Consider the following 21,798-nt stretch of genomic DNA (forward strand, 5'->3'; position numbering starts at 1 on the left):
AAATTATTTATATTACATTGGAATCCACTTACTTTCATTGTCAGCTTTGATTGTAGACTTTGAATGGAACGTTTGATATGAAGAGTGATGTTACTGATGATACTGATTTCACTTCTTCTGTTGGTCCTGGTCATTCTGGGGGATGAAGATGCAGGATTTGGCTGATCAGGGTGATCTGTTCGTCGGTTTTTTGCCCCAACCCGGTGGAGGTCCATATTTCCTTGGTCACTGGGAACCAGAAGATCTTTCCTCCTTGCACTCCAGTCCCTGTTCTGTGCATCAGGGGCCCCCGACCCTCAGCCCTGCAAGCGAGCAGAGCCAACAGGATAGAGACAATGGTGATCATCGAAACCAGAATCATACAAACTTTAATTCAGACAATGAAGACATTGTGAGCCACAGCTTTCAAATACAAAGCCCTGAGAGCAGCCAGTGTTGGAATAATCACAATCCGTTCACTGAGAACCATCAGTGTCCAGATTATCAGCACTTAAACTTTGAAGGTGACTGTACGCAGGCTGAGCATTTAAAGAAGCAAGTGCCATCACATGAGTTTATATTACGATCTTGTGCACCAGAGCCACATCAGACTCAGAGTATGATAATGCAGCCAAACTTGCCCTGCTGTGATTTGGCAGAAAACAACAAAAGAGAACAGGTCAAAAGCCAAGACAAACACAGCAAGCGCACAGGAACCACACCGATGCTGAATCGTGAGTGTGCAGTTATAAGATTATATCAAAATAACTTCAGATAAATGTACAATCAGATAAAATGAAAACAATTTGTAATTTCTAGGTGCATAAATATTTGCTCTGAAAATAATTTTTTACTAGTGATGCATCATGAAATCTCAGTATTGGTCATTGTTTGGTTCAGTTCACTTTCATTGTGTTGATACAATTCATAATACCTGAAAAAGACTAAATGATGTAACATTAACCGGAAAACCGAAAAGATAGCTAATTCACACCATAGTAGAATATCATTATTGGGGAAATACATTACGTGAAATCATTCTCGTTACCAAACACACATGCTGAACAGGAAGGAAGAGTCTTTATAAGTGAGTCATTCACTCAACCGATTTGTTCAAACCATATACAGTCTATGGTTCAAACACACTGATTGGGGAACAAAAAAATTAAAATTAAAATCACAAATAGACAAAGCAACTGGCAATATTGTGTCTAAAATGAAAGTTACTCAAAATTAAGTTCTTGTTCAGCTGTTGTATATTATCAGAAGCAATCTCACTGCATCAACCTAATATTGCTTCATAATTATATCACTCTTTAACTTTTGAAATTAATGTGTAGCAACATTGACATATAAGTCATAAAAACACCTACTAAATATTTGACTGTTTGTGTAGGTGTGCAGGTGTTCGCGCTGTACAATCATTCAATAGTTCTGGCGGGATCGCCAAAGTTCTTTTCTTTGAGGGTTCCACTGCAGGTGCGCAGGGAGGCGGGGCTTGTTAGCTCGGTTGACTCCCATTGGCTGGACCACATGACGCAGCACTTCAGAAGTGGCGCGCAACTCATCGACGGCTACTTTCACCTGGGAGACAATGGAGGTACTGTAGATGACGTGACATTATACAAAAGAACTCAGAGGTAGCAGTTCATTTTCCTGAATGTAAAAACATACATTATACTAATTCTTTATTCTTAATTATACTTTATTCTTTAAATTGTTTTAATAAATTAGTGAAACAATTATAGAAAAGATCAAATGCATAAACTTATGAATTAAATAGTGGTGGGCAGAGCGAGGCTTCATGAAACACTGAAACAGTTGAAGCAAAGTGCCGTATTTGTTTCGAGGCTTCGAAACTTTACCGACACCCGTCTCCACGGTGACACCTAGTGGCCAATTGCCCATGTTATCTGAAACAACTTTGACAACAAGCCATTTAAAAATAAATAAAAATATTTTGTTTTCGTTAATGTGGTGATATTTTAAAATCCTATAATAATATCCTATATAATCCTATATCATAATAATAACTAGGTTATTTTGGTCATGAAAAATGAATAAAACAAATAAATCCACAATGGTCTAATTTGTTTTTTGTTTTTTTTTAAGATTTTTATTCAAAAATATTAATTGCTCTGCTGTGGAAGGGCTTAGCCTACTTCTTTTTTTACTGATAATTTCTCCAGCCTTAGAAAAAAATCCTCTAACAAGGGACACTTGTTGCTGGCATGCATAGATATTTTTTAGCAAGGACATACAAATGAGGAAAAATCACAGCTCTCTCTTTCCAGTAACTTAGTGGATCATGGGTTCTTGGCAAAAATGCATCTTTTAGGTACTTTTTAACTTCTACTGTGGCATCTGCTGTGGCACTGTGTATCGCCTGTGTGGTTTGTTCCCGCCCCTGTCAATCAAACGCAGACTCGGCAAGCGTGCCACCTGTCGGTCGAGACACTTATGAAACGCGCAGAAGCTTCGTTTAGCCATAGTCACGTGACATGGGTGTTTTGAATCACAGTTCGGAGCAGTGTTTCGAAACATCTACGCTTCGGGATCTCGACACTGTGTCGAAACGTTAGTTTCGCGTCAGCCATCCCTAGAATTAAACTTATGATTAAAATAATGAATAATAAAAACTAGAATACATTTTCAATTATTTTAATAACTTATTCAGCAGTTTTACCCAGATAACTCTGAAACAAATGATTAACCATCCCTATTAACATTTTCCAATCCTTTTCTTGCTCTATCTTCAGCATCTCCTTCCACTGTGGACAGTGTTTTTATCTTCCAAAGTGCTTCAGGTGATGCCAGGCCAACCACAGAGTATGACGCCATTGTAGTTGAGCAATGGACTGTTATTGATGTAAGTCTGCAGTGATGCATCCCAAATTGAATTCAATGAATTATTATTTGTGGAACATTTAAACCTTTCATCTTGCAAACCACCCTTTAAAGGAATGCAGATATATGTGCATAATTATACGATATGTCTCAATAAGAGATTAGTGAAATCCTTTAACACATTGTTTAAATGACACTTCTGTTTTGCAGGGTGTTGCGGTGAAAACAGACTACATCCCTCTGCTTCAGTCTCTGGCTCCATATGGCTGGAGACTAATGTGTGTCCTGCCCACTCCCATCGTCAAAATGAAAAGGTTCCAAATCCATACTAAACACTTGAAGGAAGGGTTCACCAAAAGTACAAATGTGCCAAAAAAAAAAAAAATGTTCTCGATCCAAGATGTTGATAAACAAAAAAGACCTGCAAAAAAACTCTTCTCAGGTTTGTCAAAATTGATACAGATTTTATTACCTCTGTTTTATTTTTGTTTTAGTGATGGAAGCTTGGCCACAAAACAGATCCTCTTCCTCCAGAGACCCACACTGCCTCGCAAGAGGAGAGACTTGACGGTGTGTGTGTGTGTGTGTGTGTGTGTGTATACATGACACAAAGTTCATTTCTGCTAAAATTAGAGCTGAGAGCTGTCTTAGAGGACTGTGTGAAATTGTAATAGAATTGTCAGTTCACTTTCAAATCTTCAAAAGTAGCAGAGTCTGACAGTTTGTGTGTATGTTTTCCAGAAACTGCACCTCAGAGGTCAAAACAAAAGGAACTTAAATAATAAAAGGACACCAGAGAGGGAGATATCACCGCTGGCAACAATTGAGAGAGAAATTGAACGAATGGAGAGAGAAAATACAAGTCTGATGAGACAACGCGAGATTATCCAGAAGGAAAATGGGCAAAATTTGCCAGAAAGCCCAGAGAGGAGAGATCGAGCGGAAAGGACGGTTGAATTCCACAGCCAGAGGATAGACATCTCAAACATCAGCCCTGCAAAACAGGAAGGAATTACAAACTGCAATCAGGAATTAAAGCACACAATTACATGTGGTAAACATGAGGACGTGCGTGTGGTCATAACAGAGAGAGCTTTATTCTCTGGAGTGTGCTGACAGTATTCATTTATGGATACTTAACCATAACAGTACGTTCCTGTTTATTCAGGCAGAACACACTCTCGTCAGGCCCGTGTCTGTGTGTATACATCTGCTGACAGTGTAACAGTACTGTAAGATTGCAAAGAGTTGGTAGAATATTGCCGCTCCTCATTATTTTTCCTTTTTTAAGGTGAATTCCTTTAACAAATTGCAAGAGACTCTTACAAATATGTGAAAACATATGTTTGATGGGCTCTCAATATGCTTAACGCTGACCAATGTGTTGAGACTTCACCTCTGTGAATCTGTGATGTTAACTCGCATTACATACAGTATTAGTGTATGCAATATATCGTGCACTAGCTTAAATGCATAAAATCCACAATGTGTTCATTTATTTCATCAGTAAGTATTACATCAGTTATTTCATTTATTTATATTAGTGAGGATGGTAGTAACTAATGTCTAAATGTATAAAGTAACAGTAAATGAACATCTGTGAAACAGTTAATGGTGTAAATAAAAGCTCTCAATAATTGACTTCTCACGCAAATTAAAAGCACATTATTTACAGAAACAGCTCACCGTTTTCATCTGTTTTCAGTGTGGGTTTTTTTGTGACTTTACAAATATATCGAAACATTTCAGCAGTATTAGTGGTAAAGATCTTATTCATCAATCCAACTTTTTAAAAACATCCTTCCTGTGAAACTGGAGATAGTTATAGTTTATGAGTTTAGATTATAAAATGTAGTCTGTAGTCCTGCCTTTCAGTTAAAAAAAGGGGTCAATCACTTGGCTGGACAAGGCTAAAATAAGTTTCTGCATGATTTGAAATTAGAATACACAATATATGACACTATGATACTCCACCTTAAAATAACAATTCATTTTTCTTTTACCCTAATGCCATCCTACATGTATGACTTTCCTTATTTTGTGGAACACAACAGATTTTTTTAAACAATCTCTGTGGGTCCATAAAATGAAAGTGGATGAAACCATCAGCCAGAAACTATTGTTTAGTTAAAAAAGTTAGAATACATTTCTCACACACACCATCGTTTTGCTTCAGAAGACATCGATTCATCCGCTGGGGTCACATGAGCGCTGTCATGGTCACTTGGTGTGGTTTTTGAAGCATCAACTTTCCTGAGGGTTCCATCCACTTGTATTATATGGATCAATAAATTATTTTACAAAAAATCTCAATTTGAATTTATCAGAAGATTTATACAATTGGGATGGAATAATTTAAAATTTAAAGGGACCATATTTAGCATCTTTAAACAAATTAAGACTATATTCATGAGCAGAAATGTTCTATATTTTTTTTGCATAACTCTGATCATTTCCATGCCCCCAAAAGTTTTACTAAATAAATATGTGTTCTAAAATGCAAACAACATATTACAACATTATACACAGATATCTGAAACACCCAATGCAATCTGAGTGTGCAATCTTTCATGATGTCCTTGAAGCAGGACGCTATGCCATTAACCAGCAAATGAACTATAATGTAGAGCGTTACAGAGCTGGTTATGGTCAATTTGTTGAGTTTATCTTTAAAATGAGGTATAACAAAAAAAAAAAAAAAAAAAATAGGACAGTGTCTAGAGAATTGTTTGTTTAAAGGCACAGTTCACCCAAAAATGACAATAACCCCATGATTTATTCGCCCCCAAGCCATCCTAGGTGTATATGACTTTCTTCTTTCAGACAAATATAATTGGAGTTATATTGAAAAAATGGTTTGGCTCCTCCAAACTTTATAATGGCAGCAAATGGGTGGTGATACTCAGTGGTCCAATAAACTGTGTCCATCCATCATAAAAAGTGCTCCACACTTTAAGTGACAAGTGACGTGACATTCAGCCAAGTATGGTGACCCATACTCGGAATTTGTGCTCTGAATTTAACCCATAAAGGCCTCCTAAAGCGAATCGATGTATCCGTATTTAAAACTTTATAAACAGCTTCAACTAACAAGATGCTAGTCTCACAAGAACCGAGGTTTGTTTACAGAAGCAAAGGAAGCAAAGATTCCATTGTTTAGCAAAGGAAAACCAGACTCATCTTGGCTTATATCGAAATCTTCACATTTTTCTATACAAATTTTCTTTTTGTACTTCTAATTCGTAATCCTTTTGTTTGTTTTGCTCTCTCCTCTTTGCTTCCGAGATTAGAGATTCCGAGCTAGTGATTAAGGTTTGTAAAGTTTAAATATGGGTATTTTTCTTACAAAAACACACCGATTGGCTTTGGCAGGCCTGTATTATCCCCCCGGAGCCATGTGGAGCACTTTTTTATGATGAAAGGATGCGCTTTATTGGACTTCTACTGGACTATTGCCATTATAAAGCTTATAAATAGAGCCAGGACATTTTGAAATATAACTCTGATTGTATTCATCGGAAGGAAAAAAGTCATATACACCTAAGATAGCTTGAGGGTTAGAAAATCATGGGGGAATTTTCATTTTTGGGAGAACCATTCCTTTAAATGTGGAGAATGCAGACATAGCGTCTGTTGTGCGCTTCAATTGATCTCAAAGGCTTTACTGGTCCATTACCATTACAGTCTGTTTCTATGATGACGCAGATGCATCCATCACTGTGAAGATCTGAGTTGTAGTGCTACCACCATTTCTCAAAAGGATTCTGTCCTCGGATAGGCCGACTTTCTGCAGGTCTGAATTAACTTTCTCTATCATAGGAGGAGGGCCACAAAGATAACACAATGTGTGCTCTGGATCTACATGGCGCTTAAGTTCCTCTTCTGATATCCTTCCATCTGAGCAGACAAAAGAAAATCTACTGTGACATCACATCTAAAAATAGTTCAGTTAATTAAAAGACTGTAGATTATGGGTAATCAAAATCTAAAATGTAGATGTGTGCAACTCACTTATGGTGTAAGGCTGAAGTTCCTGCTCTGTGTCAGAGCTCTGTTGGGTAACATGGAAATCGCAGGAGAATTTATCTGGTCGCTGTCCATATATTAAATACATTTGAAATTATACATATATATGAATGAAACAAGATATTCCAAATATTGAAAATATATTGATTTAGTTGCTTACAAATTCCAATAAAACATGGAATGAAACATCAAAAATAGAAACAGAATGAAAACCTGAAAAAATTGTACTAATTCAATGACACATCACCACTCAATAATTTGGAGGCAGTAAGGTAACAGTAAAAACATTTATAATGTTAAAAAAAAATTCTAAGTCAAATAAATGCTGTTCTTTTTCATTTACTGTTCATCAAAATATCCTGAAAAAATGTGTCATTTCACAATATTACAGTTTTTACTGTGTTTTGATCCAATAAATGCAACCTTGGTAAGCATAGGGAACTTCTTTCAAAAACATAAACAATTCTTACCAGCCCCAAACTTTTGAACAGTAGTGTATTAATACTTTTTAATTCATTCACTCACTCACTTTAGTGTGAATCCAGTGAGCTGGAGGATGGCGTGTGTTTTTAACAGCCAATTCAATCACTCCCTCTCTCCGCAGCAGGCCAGGACTCGAGCAAATGGAGAAGCCACCCACTGTATCCACACCTGGGATGAAGAAATCCACCCTGTGAAAAAGGGCGCAATTAAATACAATAATATAATAAGAAACACTGCTGTAGAATATTAACGTAACTGTTTATCTCATGTATCGACTCTATATGTTAATGACTAAAAACTAAAACATTCAAAAGTAACAACACAACTACATAAAGTACGTTTAGAAAGTTTAGAAAGTAGACCTTCCCACACAGTAACATGTCAGCACCACAAAACCTATGAGTATTACTTATCACAGCAATATTTAATAAAAAGAGCAAAGCAACATATACACTTTGAGAATCACCATATGTGTATGCAGAGGATGAATAAGTGATTAGCACATATGTCAGGACACACACAGACACACACACATATCCACACACACTCTGCTCTCCCTGACTCATGTTCTTTAGCAAGAACACAACATCATATGGTCTGGAGGAGTTTCTGTGCATACATCTACATAAACCATCACCTGACTTTTTCACCTCACGCACACTCTCTCAAAACTCACACACAAGAAAGCAAAAGTGAGAGAGAATAGATTTTAATTTTTGCATGCTTTTGTCTGAGAAGGAAAGCGCCATCTCCTGTCCATTAAGCAAACTGCATGTCTTCTCATCGGTCACTTTCAAGTGAAAATATAGTAGCATCTAGGAGCACTATTATCTAGGATTTTTTTACTGTCATCAATATAAGATGCTTACAATACATATTTCACAAAGTTACAGTTCTCACCACTGTCCAGCACGAAAGCTGAAGTCAGGATGTGACACCTCCAGTCTCAGTCTCTTCACTGAATCAGATTCATTCATAATGTCACAAACACGTGCAGAGAAAAGTTCCTGGATACACACAAAACATAAAATTGTGTATTTACAGAGGATTTTACCACAAAATTCCCACATTTCAGCCTCTTCATATTTAAATGTAGCACAGTATGCCATGTAAATGTATAAATGGGAGACATACATTTTTTACGACTTTAAACTGTCTACACACATTCATAACAAGACATAGCATAACAGGAAAAAAGGGCATAGCATTTTAATAAAATAACACTATACTATACAGCAGTGATGGGAATAACGGCGTTATAAATAACGGCGTTACTAACGGCATTACTTTTTCCAGTAACGAGTAATCTAATTGATTACTCTTCTCATCTTAATAACGCCGTTACCGTTACTGCCAAAAAATGCGGCGCGTTACTATAACAGATGATGAAGCTGTTCTTTTTTTTCATCAGACCAACTAGATCTCTGAGCGAGAGGCAAATATTTTTTTTTTACTGTTCTTCCTTGGTTAGTGGGCAGAGCACGAGACAAGCCCATAAATGCTGACGATTGGCTGAGGTAGAGTAAAATTTCATTGTAAGCCAATCAGAGGTAGAGTTGGGCGGGTGTTCGAAAGCACGCATAGTAGTGATGGGAATTCGGCTCTTTTGACTCAGCTCACTGAAAAGAGCCGGCTCTTTGGCTCACAAACGGCTCTTTAAATGACTTTGACTATAATATTTCAATTTTTATTACATAATTATTTAATTTCTATAGGCTAAATTTGAAAAAATAGAGTCGGCTCTTCAGATATGCGAGCCAGCTCCCGAAGTTCAACTAAAAGAGCCGGCTCTTAGAGTCGGCTCATTCGCGAATCGCGAACGACTCATCAAAAGCTCATTCGCGAACGAGTCGATCCATCATCACTAACGCTCATTCGCGAACGACCCATCATCACTAACGCTCATGAATTGCGAACAACCCATCATAACGCATAGTCGGACAGGACAGGACAGGACACACAAGGAACAACACAAGCCAGTCAGTCAACGAGAGACAGGTATGGCGACGAGCCCAAATAATCCAACAGTAGCCTTCTCTAAATAGAAGTATACATTACTTTTTCCTTCAAGAAATTAAAGAAACAATAAAAGGAAATATCAAAAGTTCCCAAAAATCTATCGTGTTATTTGCATTGATCCACTATATAAACATAATATCTACATACATGGAATTGGAGGCTAGTCTCACTTCAGATGTGTGTACAATGTTTCATGTTTCTGTTAATAATGTATTGTATTAAGTGTCCATTTCATTATACTATTCAGATTTATCATAAATAATTGAACATGCACATGTATTTTAAGTTCCTTTAAAGAGGGGTAGAGGTGGGGTCACATTTGAGCATTTAAAATTTAATTTTACTTGAAAGTAACGCAATAGTTACTTTCTTAAGTAACTAGTTACTTTTAAAATTTGTAACTGAGTAACTAATTTAGTTACTTTTTGGAAGAAGTAACTAGTAACTGTAACTAATTACTTTTTAAAAGTAACTTGCCCAACACTGCTATACAGTATGCATGCTATATATCTAGTGTGAATAAATAAACAAACAAACAAATGCCTGATTGCATCCTCTTGAATTCAGTCTCATGACAAAACTCAAATGACACACTGGCTGACCTACGACACAGAACAAGTCTCTGAACTTTCACCTGCTTGGCTACAACATATGTTAACCACTTATAAGGAGTCACAGAGGAATCTATGCTCAACAGGTCAAGGGTTTCATAATGAAATCTAAAAAGACTCACCATTTCTCTATGAACGCTAGCAGTTCTTTCTAGATGGTCAGTTTGTCTCCTGGATGACATTTTTCTGAAACAAATTTAGGGGAGTTTAAGTTAAGCAAAAAGGACTGGCTGTGTCTCAAAACACAGTGAGCTCCCTTACTTAACAGAAAGCATTTTTGTTATCAGCTAACGTTAGGTAGCCAGCTCTCTTGGTTTTCAAACACAACCACTATGTACAAAGCCTGTAGAAAGAGCTCCAGAGTCTGGATACTCACCGTGTGACCGTCTCTTTACTTGAACAGCAAACAGTCTGTCTGAAGAGTCCTGATCCACCGGCGAAACTTCTGGCTGCCGTTCTCACAAAACACGGGCCACTCATGATCGATATGACGGTCTGATCTCTGTCCAGCACCTGATATCAGACAGAACGAAGGTTAGTTACTGTTTTAAATAATAACTAAGAACACTGAAATCGGAAGTTAGCAGTAAGCGATTTAAATGTTTTAACTAAATAATCTGTTTCGTGTTCAGTAGACCTTTAAAATTAATTATTAGTAATGATAAAAAAATAAGCTTATTATCATTCACCTCTGTCACTCCGGTGCATAGACAGTAAAAGACGGTGACGGTGACGGTTTCTTCTTCGTCTGTGTTTAAGGTTGGTGAACAGAGTCTGTAGCGCCACCCAGCGATCTTTCAAAGTGCAATATATATATAATATATATAAGAAAGACAATAATTGAAAAGTAATGGCATTACATAAAAAAACGCACAAAAATGTTTTTTACTGAAATAATGCAATTGATTGTTAACAGTGCTTTAGTTTAAAAAGAAAATTCCTTAGGATTTAGTGCATAGCTGTATATTACAAACTTATTGTGACCTAACCTTGGATATTTTGCTCAGAATTAAACACGGTAGCGTTTCTGAAGTGTAGCATACCTGAAAGCAGTGAAATGATCGCATCACATAGAATAGAAGAAAACCAGAAACATCGTAATGTGACTGTTCTTGAACAGCGGGCAAGAATTAGAAATAGCATGTTGAGCAGTCAGTCAACGCATAGCTACTTTTCAGCAGTCATGTTGTTTATTAAAATGTTTTGTGTGCCTCTCAGCGTCGGTCCTGGAGGACAGGAGCGCTGCCCTAAATGTCATGGAATGTCACGCCATTATGATTACATTAAAAACTGGAAGCAACTTTCAAACGGAGCTCGTGAGAGACGCATCAAAGCATGTGATGGCATGCCAGTTTCCTTTATGGATAAACAAGAGCTGATAACAGATATTTCATGCATTTATGATAAGAATAATCAATATTACAGTTATTAGACTAACCCTCATAATTGTTCACCTTTTTCTGATGTTATAGTTTCTGTATGTTAGCTATTTTAGCCTTGATATCAAATAAATAAAGGAGGGGTGGTGCTTTTAAAATGTTCTCCAAATCATTAGTCCCTTTGACCTCTAGCTGTTTCCCAACTTGTCACCTGAAAGCGCGCGGATCTGTGCAAATCACGGCTTATGTCTCCAATATCTCATGACATCCGGACTTGAAATTGTTTTTAACGGTTTGCAAATTTATGACAATTTTAGGTAAACTTCAAAAGACCGTAGCATTCCTTAAGATTCTTATTAATTAATATTTATAAAATGTTATGTTCATTCACTTAGATGAGCTACTTTTAGTTTATTCTACAATTATAAAAATGTGTTGTCATGCTTATTGTTTTTGTCTTTAATGAGTTATTCAAAACACATTCAAATGCAAAAGAGACAATATTATTGAGTGCCTAATAATTAACAAAGATTACATTTCTTATAACATGGAGTAGCTATTTAAATTTGGCTATTAACCTCTCTGATATCTCTGACCCTGATATCTAACAAAAAAATGACTCTGAGGCAATTATATATCATAATAAATGGCTACAGTGCACCATTTGTTTTAGACAAGACCAGAAAAGCATTAAGCCAACTATCGGAAATAAATCAGATGATTTAGAAATTTTCTGTTTCGAAATACAAGGGAAAAAGTAACAACATGAGACTCCGAGCTCTCCTCTCTGCTCGCACCCATGGATCCTAATGAAGTATCAGATGACACTTGTTACAGAAACGTCACATGATTGCTGTATTAAATTAGAGCTCGTGCGGGTGACTGTGAGAGGGGAGCAAGAGCAACAGAGAGTTCAGGGGTCTGAGATCGAGCAGCTGGAGCGGGGGACATTCAAGAAAAAGCCCTTGGATAAATTGTATTTGTATTCTCATCCAACAAATCGACTTGATGCATTCGGAAATGTTACTTGTGCTGGTCTTGGCGTTTTTCGTTCCTGTAACGAACAGCAAAAAAAGTAAGTAGCCTGACTTGTTTAACGAAATAATTCATTTTTTTTCCAGCAGTGAATAGCTATTTATAATTCTTACATTTTAAAGCAGTTAGTTAAGGTTTTATTTTATTTGTTTAATAATGTTTTGACAAGCGATTGTTAAATCGAACATATTTTTATATTTAAACCACTAAAACTATAAGCTATTTTATAGAGCAGACTAGGCTATAAAATTGATGTGAATTCATAAAAAAGTCGACTAGATTGAGTTATAAAACAAATATACATAACTTGTTGGAATAAAGCTGTTTTCTTCCGCGAGCAGCAGTCTCATGAAACTAATTATGGTCCCGCCTGATAGCCAGAGTCTTTAGAAAAACTTTCGTTCACGCACCTGACTGTAAGAATATGTTACTGTCCTCACATTTTCAATAACTTAACTCGGAGGAGAAAGTCCATAAGCATATAATTTCTAATTTACATTTAGCAGACGCTTATAGTGCATTTAGACCACAGATTATTTTACCACTGTGTCCCTCTGAGAATCGAACCCACAACCTTTTGCGCTGCTAAGGCAATGCTCAACCACTGAGCAGCAGAAATTTTAGGTTTATGTCTGTTTCTGTATCAATAGCCGAGCAGAGAGTAACAAGCCCAGCTTTTCCCTGCTATATTTTATGAAATTTAAAACGCCTAATCCAAGTAAATTATTGTCCATTTATTTACTTCGTGGTCACGAGATCTTTGAGTAATCAAGGTCAGTTCAGAAGACTTTCACGATGTTTTTCTTTCCCCTGTCATTCGTACAGCTTATGGTGACATGTTCCCTCACAAACACAAACTCCCTTTTCCATTCCCAATCCCTGGATGGGAACCGGACACGAACCCTTGGAACGAATCTCTGTATCCCCCCTTCAAACAACAGCTGAATCGCAGACATGGTAAGGGTTTGATTAAAAAAAAATTCAAAATGTATTAATTATAACATGATTATTAAAAATGTTTTACACAATGGTGAGATAACAGCCTACTTTGTCAAAATAATTATTTGTCGTTTTCTCAAAATTCATACTAAGAGTAAATCTGGGGGGGGGGGGGCTACCATTTTAACATTCTAAACATGTTTTGTTTAATACATTTTTATTAGAGGAATTAAGGGGGAAAGACTTGCATATTCCCTTTAGAATTGTGTAAGCTCTCTTTTAATTACTTTCTGTGTGAATTTGTGTAAATATTTCAGTTTCAAATATTTTTTTGGGGGAAAAAATTTTAAACAGTTTGAAACCTTATGTTCCTTCTTAAGTGGTTGAATATTCCCCCCGTTTTGTCTTAGCAAGAGAGACTGATTTTCTCAAGTTACTATATTAACATATGAGATGGGGACAGAAGAATGTGCTGCATGACAGGAAAGACCACACACTAATCTTTCAATGCTCTCTCACAGACAAACCACCGAGGGTGCGCCTTACCAGCGACAGTCCTGCAATGAACGGCTCGTGCATCTCGTTCACTGCAGCTCTGGAGTTTCCACCGTGTCAGAAGGAGGACAGCAGCGGCAACCTGGTGTATGATGAGCACTGTGGGGACGGTATGATGGAGGCCTCAGGTGCTTCATACACCTGTTATCTCTAAACAATGTACAATTGCAAGGGAAAAAAAGACCTGTATTTTAAAACGTTGCATTTATATGCCCCCAAAAAAGGAAGAAATGCTTTTTCATCTGAGTGTCTAAAACATTAACTTATTTTTCAGCCAATGGACATGTGCGCTCAGGATACGTGTTTAACTGGACATCCTGGTTGGATGACTATGGCTTTGGGAAGTGTACAGATCTGAAGGGGTGCAATGTTTTCCCTGATGGAAAGCCTTTTCCTCAGACCAATGACTGGAGACGTAGAGGTTATGTGTATGTGTGGCACACCATGGGTGAGTATCTGCCATCTTACCCGACTGATATCAGTGTTTTAATAATTCCCTTTACATAATGTAAGCACAAAAATGGACCATCATCGTGTGGTTTCTCTCACAGGCCAGTATTTTGAGACATGTGATGGCTCCTCCTCCCATCTGACCCTGAACACCACAAACATGACATTTGGAGCAGGTGTGATGGAGGTCATGGTGTACCGTAAACAGGAGCGGAGGAAATACAGCCCACTCTCTACAGACAGTACCGTATTCTTCATAACAGGTCTGCCAGTTACTTTCATCTTGTTTTAATCATATTTACATACAGGATCAAAACTACACTATGATCTTTTAAAAAATTAAAAAATGAATTCATAATTAATGTATATAATATACATGTAATATGATATCAATATTAGTGTATTAATATATAATTGTATTATATAATTCAAATTTCAACATCATAACTCCAGTCTTCATTGTCACATGATCCCTCAGAAATCATTCTGATATGTTGAATTAGTACTTGAAAAAACATTTCTTCTTATTAATGTGGAAAACAGTTGTGGTGTTTAATATTTTTTGTGGAAACCATGATACACTATAACATTATAAAAAAAGAAATAAGTAAAAAATTAAAATTAACACTTTTATTCGGGATGTATTAAATTGATTAAAAGTGACAGTAAAGACCTTTATAATGTTACAAATCATTTATGTTTCAAATAAATTGTTAATTGAACTTTCTATTCATCAAAGAATCTTGCAAAAAGTATCAGTTTACACAAAAATATAAGGAACCAAAAATGGTTACAAGGTAATGAGAACCATTAAAAGAAAAAAAAAATGCAGAACATTCTATTTTGCCATGACAAAAATATATTACATTTTAAAATATATTCCAGTAGAGCATTTATTCTAAATTGTAATAATTTCACAATATTACAGTCATTACTGTATTTTTGATCAAATAATTGTCAGAGACATTTTTATTTTTTTTATTTTAATAATTCCAAACTTTTGTCTTGTGGTAGTGTGTATGATTGTGTGTGTATAATATATGTATATGGATGTATGTACCATATATATATATATAAGGCCACTTCATTAGGTACGCCTGTTTAATTGCTAATCAGCCAATCACATGGCAGCAACTGTATTTTCATCTAATGATGTGGTGAATATGACTTGCTGAAGTTCAAACCGAGCATCAGCATGGGGAAGAAAGGGGATTTAAGTGACTTTGAACTACTGTACTGGGATTTCCATGCGCAACCATCTCTAGGGTTTACAGAGAATGGTCCAAAAAAGAGAAAATATCCAGTGAGTGGCAGTTGTGTGGACGAAAATACCTTGTTGATGTCAGAGGTCAGAGGAGAATGGGCAGACTGGTTAGAGATGATAGAAAGACGACAGTAACTCAAATAACCACTCATTACAACCAAGGTATACAGAATACCGCCTCCAAATGCACAACACATTGAACTCTGAAACAGATGGGCTACAGCAGCAGAAGACCACACCGAGGCTACAACTCACACAAGCCAACCAAAATTGGCCAAGAGAAGATTGGGAAAACGTTGCCTGGTCTGATGAGTCTCGATTTACATTCAGATGGTAGGGTCAGAATTTGGTGTAAAGAACATGAAAGCATGGATCCATCCTGCCTTGTCTCAACTGTTCAGGCTGGTGATGGTGGTATAATGGTGTGGGGGATGTTTTCTTGGCACACTTTGGGCCCCTTAGTACTAATTGCAAATTGTTTAAATGCCACAGCCTAACTGAGTATTGTTGCTGACCATGTCCATCCCTTTATGACTACAGTGTACCCATCATCTGATGGCTACTTCCAGCAGGATAATGCACCATGTCACAAAGCTCAAATCATCTCAGACTGGTTTCTTGAACATGACACTGATTTCACTTTACTCAGATAGCCTCCAGAGTCACCAGATCTCAATCCAAACAGAGCAGCTTTGGGATGTGGTGGAACGGGAGATTCACATCATGGATGTGCAGCCGACAAATCTGCAGCAACTGTGTGATGCTATTATGTCAATATGGACAAAAATTTCTGAGGAATGTTTCCAACACCTTGTTGAATCTATGCCATGAAGAATTAAGGCAGTTCTGAAGGCAAAATGGGGTCCAACCAAGTGGCAAACTCTCGCTCTCACTGTCCTGAAGCCTTTACAGAAGTGACTTAAACTGTAATTCATCGACTGGCCTCTAGAGGCTGGCGCAAAAGGGAGTCAATCTCATAGACTCCATAGACCAACTTTACAGCAGAAAAAACACGTTTACAGTGTGGTTCAAAAAAAGATTTTGGTCTATATAGCTAATTTTGCCCTTAATGACAACTGAGGGGGGTGAAACTTTTTTTATAACTCATCCGTTTAAATAATATTAAGCCTTAAAGTTCTGCATAATTAAGGGCGCAGCCACTTGAGTGACAGGTGAATTGCTGCTTCTGTCACCGCCGTCGAGCTAGGTGGGCGTGGTTTCAGCAACCAGCTCCCGCCTTTTTGTCCATTTTCGATTATCCGGGAGTGACAAGAGGTAATGCACTGTCAAGATGGCGACAGCCGGCTCCGCCTACTTATGGATTCAAAAACGCTCTTTGGAAACCTATGTGTGAAACCTAGGTGTTTTTATTCAGTCTATGGGTCCAACTCAGTACTAGCAAGGTGTACTTAATAAAGTGGACAGACAATATATATATATCCTGATGGATATATTATGCATATATACATATACATTATATATTATATATATCTTTTATTTAAAAATAAATACTTTTTCTTCATCCAGATAAGATACCGCTCTCTGTGAATATTTCCCAGAAGCATGCAGCCAGCATAACTGACAAAAAAGTCTTTGTCAGAGGGTCAAATGTGATTTTCAACGTCCAGATCCATGACCCAAGTAACTATCTGAAGACAGCTGATGCAGTGGACTTCATTTGGGACTTTCGGGATGGCAACCAGTTGGTCACCCACAGAAATATTGCAACCCATGTGTACAACATGCTTGGAAATGTTACAGTCAAGCTCCTCGTGGAGGCATCATTCCATGTGCCCTGCCCACCACCGACTCCAACACCAATGCACTTTACTCAGGCTCATACGACAGGTAATCTCATAAACACAGGCACTTTACACACCCAGACAACAGATATCCTATTATCCAAGCCAGACGTATCATATTCATTATTATCCATCAGGACAAAATGTGTCCATTTATCTTGCAGAGTAAAGCAAATTTATGCTTACAGCTGCTGTCATTTTAAAAGCCGGCCAGTATACAGTCGTTCTATTAAATAATTCAATCACTTTTGCGTGTTGCAGAAATGCCTACGCTACCACCTGGCACTCATGCATTCACTAGCAAACTAGAGACCACTAAGGGTGAGATGAGTTGTGTTTGAAGCAAGAAAAAAAAAGTCTAATATATCACACAGAGCACTTAAAGGACATTTCTTTTCTTTTTAATTCCTGCTCCAGCTCCTGTCATCACCAATCCTTCACCAACAACCACTCATCAAGTCTCTACAACCGCTGCCCCAACAACTGAACCACTCCAAACTGATTCAGAGGTGACGTCTATTACAGCAACCGCTGTACCCGAAGCCAGTTCAACCTATAACCAGCCCACCTCACCGCCGATGATCAGAAAAACACACTTCAAGGAGTCAGACTGTTTCCGCCATATGTATGGCTCCTTTGAAGGCGAGATCAACATCATTGGTAAGAAGATTGTTGGACTACTTATTTTCAAAAAGCAATAATTTATGGCAAACACATTAGAGAACATCTCAAAGTATCATGTTTTTGGTATGTATCAGGGTTGTTGTAAACTAACTAAAGCTTTCATTTGAGCTTTATATCTCAATAGAATATTTTAACTGACAATTTTAAGAAGAAAAATTGGAAGCATGAGAAAGTTCTAATTACATCTTTTTTTGATGGTGGAAACATAAAATATCTGTTTCTATAGATCCTCCGCCAGCTCTGCAGAACCAGCCAGACAATCAGATTTTAAAGGTGTCGGCTGACAAAGTGTCCAACACATCTGTAAACTTCATGGTGTCGTGCTCGGGCAGGTAAGATTCACATAACAAGCCAAAAAGTGAAGAGCATTTATTAGATGTAGATGATTCTGATCCACAGTGACTATTTGAAGCCCTGCAGCCGAGACATTTCACAGCATGTCATCGTCAGAAACGTCACAGAGATTCAGTCACTCACATTTACAACACAGATGACCTCTGATCACATGTTACACACATTTAATCTCTCTTTTTCTCAGTGCTCCCTCAGTGGCCTGCACCATAGTGACCAACTCCTCCTGTCGGGAGGTCAAGAATATCGTCTGTGAGGATGTGGCTCCTTACGGCGAAGGATGCAAGATCAGTTTGACGCGCATTTTCCAAACGCCGGGCAACTACTGTGTTAACATCACATTGGGTCTGCCTGGAGGCTTGGCTCTTGCAACCGCTACCTCAGTTAAAATTGGCAACAGCCCTGACACAAGTCAGTCTTAACAATCAGTTAATTTTGTCTATATTTATTTATTTTTATAACATTTAACCAATATTTAATTTCGAAGCAGCATCACAGTGTTATTTTTTTTATTATTTCGATACTATTATTTAGGGGAAATCGTGGCTTGATGGTTAGCGACTCGGACTCGCAATCGAAAGGTTGTGAGTTCGAGTCTTGGGGCCGGCAGGAATTGTAGGTGGGGGGAGTGCATGTACAGTGCTCTGCTCCAGGGACGTGCACAGACAATGAGCGCTTCAGAACTCCTGACCTGATATTTAGATATACTATTCTTCAATAAATATATTTGTTTGACACGGAAGCTGTGCACAAACAGGAATATATATTATTTTTCAAAAAAAAAAAAAAAAGAAAAAAAAAAGCACTTTCCCTCCAGGAATAAAAAGGGCAGGTGCTCAAGCCCCCTTTGATGTCTATGTGTGCACGTGCCTGCTCTGCTCTCTCCACCTTCAATACCACGACTTAGGTGCCCTTGAGCAAGGCATCGAACCCCCAACTGCTCCCCGGGCACCGCAGCATAAATGGCTGCCCACTGCTCCGGGTGTGTGTTCACAGTGTGTGTGTGTGTGTTCACTGCTATGTGTGTGTGCACTTTGGATGGGTTAAATGCAGAGCACAAATTCTGAGTATGGGTCAACATACTTGGCTGTATGTCACTTTCACTTTCACTATCATAGTATTTATTCATGTATTAAATCAGCTTTGATTTTTTTTTTTTATAATTTGCTTGAAGTTTTATTAATCTTTTATGCATTTCTAAACTTTATCAGTTTTTTTAAAAAAACATTTCTATTTAGCTTTTTTATTTTGGTTTTAGTCATTTCAAATTCGTTTTTAAGCTTTTTTCAGTATTTTTGTACTATTGTAGTATCTATTCATATTTTGAATTGTCTTATATTTTTAGAATTTGCTATATTTTAAGTTTTAGCAATTTTAGTACTTTGTGCTATTGTCATTTTTTGTCTGTTTTTAAAACATTTCTGTTTAGCATTATTTTAGTTAATACATTTTTTAATAAGGTTTTTTCATCTAATACTATATACTTAATATACTATAACACTATACTTAATTTTATTTTAGTTTTACTTCCGTATTGTTTGTATACTATTTTCGTATTTTTTAGATTTTGAATCTGCTTTTTCAAAATTTGCTTTTTTGTCATTTGTATTAATTGCATTTTTGATCATTTTCAGTTAGTTGTCAACGCAACATTTATCATTTTTGTTTAGTTTATCATCTAATATACTTTATTTCAATTTAAAATAAATAAATAAATAAATAATAGTATTAGTTAGTAACACTGCTACAGTGTTAGTAGTGCCTAATTTTTACCCCCCAATTTTGGTCCCCACCAATATTACATATTACTTAGATTCTATGATTACAAACATTATAATTTACTACTGAATATTTTCATTTTTGTCACTTGCTTTCTCTTAGACTCTCCTAAATCCTCCCATGTCACTGAGGTGGTTCTGTCTTCCAGTGCTGTGCTTATTTCCATTATTGCATTCATTGTCGTCATGGTTTACAAGTGAGTACCACTAACAAAACTAAAATTTTAAAAACATAAGTGTTCAAATTTATCTTAATTACATGTTTTTTATTCCTTTCAGGCGATATAAGGCATATCGTCCAGTGAGAGGCTCGGTGTTGGATGACGCTGAGAGAAATGCTGGTAACTGGAGTTTAAGAAAACTAAGAGCAACTCCGTTCTCTGCTGATGAGGAGAGAAGCCATTTATTGACAGAGAGGCCTCTATAGACTGATCTGGGATTCTGCAGCAATCAGTTGCTATTTATTTGATATTAATTTGGCTGTAGTTTATCTGAGACAATAACAGAAGTGATCTAATAGATTAGATAACATTGGTATCTTCTCATCAGTTTAGCTAGAATAAGTAATCATAACATTTTAGTTATAGCACATGCAAGCTTTAAAGATTTTTAGTGGAAGATTTGGCATGAATGAGCCCAGATATGACAGATTTACATAGGTTTCCATCATCTAAATGACTAAAACATCTACTAACTGACCAAATGTGTCTCATGCATAAGTGATCACGTTTTTTTTTTTAACCGAAATATAAATTGGGATTTAAGGCTGAAAATTATTGCTTTTGCACATTTTTCTGATTTGGCATTTAATCCGACAGGTTTATATGGAATGTTGCTTATAATTTGCAGACAGGATTAGAAAATCTAAAGTAAATTGATGTATGTTTTGTAATGTTCTGAAAAGTTATACATTGTTTTGAACATGGTTAAACATTTTAAAATGTCTGGGAACTGAATTCTATGCTTTTTTTTTTTTTTTTTAAAGAGAGACTATGTCACGAGACTTATGAAATGTTGTTTCATAAGAAAACACTTTACTAACAAGTTCCTTTTATAAAGCATTAATTGAAAATTGGTAAATCTTTTACTGAACACATATACAAATGCAGGCATATGCTTATTTAAAATTAACATTCAGCAGGAATTTTCACAAATATGAATCTCCTATTAATGATAATAAATGTATCCACTTCTGTAAGTAATATACAAAAATATTCTAATAAAATGTCTAAATCACTTGCTAATGATCTACGCAACCTGTCATTTTCTAAATCTTCATACTCTTAAAAATAAAGGCTCTATTTTTTTACATTTTTTTTTTTTTTTTGCACAGTGATGCCATAGTGGGTAAAATAAGGGTTCCTTTTGTATTTTTTTTTCTACCAACAATATTTTGAGAAATGGAGAGTCCCAATGGTCCTTCACGTCATAGGTGCCAATAAAGACTTTTTAAGAGTGCACTGGTATTTGAACTGACATTGAAATTAAATATTTAGGGATGGGAGGGATGAAGAGAACAACCTTCCCGTTGACAAAGCAACACTTAAACGCACACACACAGCAACTGTAAAAACATTCAACAAATACTGACACAAA

The 21,798-nt window shown here is 36.7% G+C and overlaps 3 protein-coding genes across 8 annotated transcripts in view; 2 read left to right on the forward strand and 1 right to left on the reverse strand.

Moving 5' to 3' along the window:
• The window catches only part of LOC113062254 (raftlin-like), a 21,242-nt gene extending 15,741 nt beyond the window's left edge, over positions 1 to 5,501 (forward strand). Inside the window, exons 5-10 of the mRNA XM_026231978.1 lie at positions 149 to 713; positions 1,376 to 1,579; positions 2,739 to 2,848; positions 3,037 to 3,140; positions 3,321 to 3,396; positions 3,568 to 5,501. Of these exons, the coding sequence (XP_026087763.1) occupies positions 149 to 713; positions 1,376 to 1,579; positions 2,739 to 2,848; positions 3,037 to 3,140; positions 3,321 to 3,396; positions 3,568 to 3,942 (1,434 nt within the window). The 3' untranslated portion in view covers positions 3,943 to 5,501. The remainder of the gene's footprint in view (positions 1 to 148; positions 714 to 1,375; positions 1,580 to 2,738; positions 2,849 to 3,036; positions 3,141 to 3,320; positions 3,397 to 3,567) is intronic.
• LOC113062256 (oxidoreductase NAD-binding domain-containing protein 1-like) lies at positions 3,274 to 10,723 on the reverse strand. 3 transcript variants are annotated; one of them, XM_026231982.1, is made up of 8 exons: positions 10,655 to 10,723; positions 10,342 to 10,478; positions 10,088 to 10,151; positions 8,236 to 8,342; positions 7,382 to 7,523; positions 6,838 to 6,919; positions 6,503 to 6,723; positions 3,274 to 3,820 (listed from the first exon to the last, which is right to left on the reverse strand). In XM_026231982.1, exons 2-7 carry the CDS (start codon positions 10,443 to 10,445, stop codon positions 6,518 to 6,520), a joined length of 705 nt encoding a protein of 234 aa, XP_026087767.1. In that variant the 5' UTR covers positions 10,446 to 10,478; positions 10,655 to 10,723; the 3' UTR covers positions 3,274 to 3,820; positions 6,503 to 6,517. The 3 variants fall into 3 exon arrangements, with proteins under 3 accessions (XP_026087767.1, XP_026087768.1, XP_026087766.1); XM_026231983.1 differs by lacking the exon at positions 3,274 to 3,820 and having other exon boundaries at positions 3,972 to 6,723; positions 6,838 to 6,877; XM_026231981.1 differs by lacking the exon at positions 3,274 to 3,820 and having other exon boundaries at positions 3,972 to 6,723.
• On the forward strand, positions 10,370 to 21,449 carry LOC113062253 (protein QNR-71-like). Of its 4 annotated transcripts, none has more exons than XM_026231977.1 (12): positions 10,370 to 10,499; positions 13,205 to 13,336; positions 13,840 to 14,001; positions 14,148 to 14,321; positions 14,425 to 14,586; positions 17,115 to 17,435; positions 17,651 to 17,710; positions 17,807 to 18,049; positions 18,300 to 18,405; positions 18,612 to 18,835; positions 20,306 to 20,399; positions 20,482 to 21,449. In XM_026231977.1, the coding sequence occupies exons 2-12, from the start codon at positions 13,216 to 13,218 to the stop codon at positions 20,627 to 20,629; spliced, it is 1,815 nt and encodes a 604-aa protein (XP_026087762.1). In that variant the 5' UTR covers positions 10,370 to 10,499; positions 13,205 to 13,215; the 3' UTR covers positions 20,630 to 21,449. The 4 variants fall into 4 exon arrangements, with proteins under 4 accessions (XP_026087762.1, XP_026087760.1, XP_026087758.1 ...); XM_026231973.1 differs by lacking the exon at positions 10,370 to 10,499 and adding an exon at positions 12,117 to 12,419; XM_026231974.1 differs by lacking the exon at positions 10,370 to 10,499 and adding an exon at positions 12,118 to 12,419 and having other exon boundaries at positions 13,840 to 13,983.
• Positions 21,450 to 21,798: the final 349 nt, after the last annotated feature.

This window comes from Carassius auratus, chromosome 44 (assembly GCF_003368295.1).
Source record: "Carassius auratus strain Wakin chromosome 44, ASM336829v1, whole genome shotgun sequence".
Classification (NCBI taxonomy): domain Eukaryota; kingdom Metazoa; phylum Chordata; class Actinopteri; order Cypriniformes; family Cyprinidae; genus Carassius; species Carassius auratus.

What these genes read in the sequence shown, in the direction of transcription:
- LOC113062256 (XM_026231982.1), bottom strand. Translation starts at nt 10,445, where the DNA reads ATGAGTGGCCCGTGTTTTGTGAGAACGGCAGCCAGAAGTTTCGCCGGT. An exon ending in AGTAAAGAGACGGTCACACG is followed by an intron (nt 10,152 to 10,341) that starts GTGAGTATCCAG and finishes AATTTGTTTCAG; the next exon opens with AAAAATGTCATCCAGGAGAC. An exon ending in CTAGCGTTCATAGAGAAATG is followed by an intron (nt 8,343 to 10,087) that starts GTGAGTCTTTTT and finishes GTGTGTATCCAG; the next exon opens with GAACTTTTCTCTGCACGTGT.
- LOC113062253 (XM_026231973.1), top strand. Translation starts at nt 12,353, where the DNA reads ATGCATTCGGAAATGTTACTTGTGCTGGTCTTGGCGTTTTTCGTTCCT. An exon ending in CAAACTAGAGACCACTAAGG is followed by an intron (nt 17,711 to 17,806) that starts GTGAGATGAGTT and finishes TTCCTGCTCCAG; the next exon opens with CTCCTGTCATCACCAATCCT. An exon ending in ATTGTCGTCATGGTTTACAA is followed by an intron (nt 20,400 to 20,481) that starts GTGAGTACCACT and finishes TATTCCTTTCAG; the next exon opens with GCGATATAAGGCATATCGTC.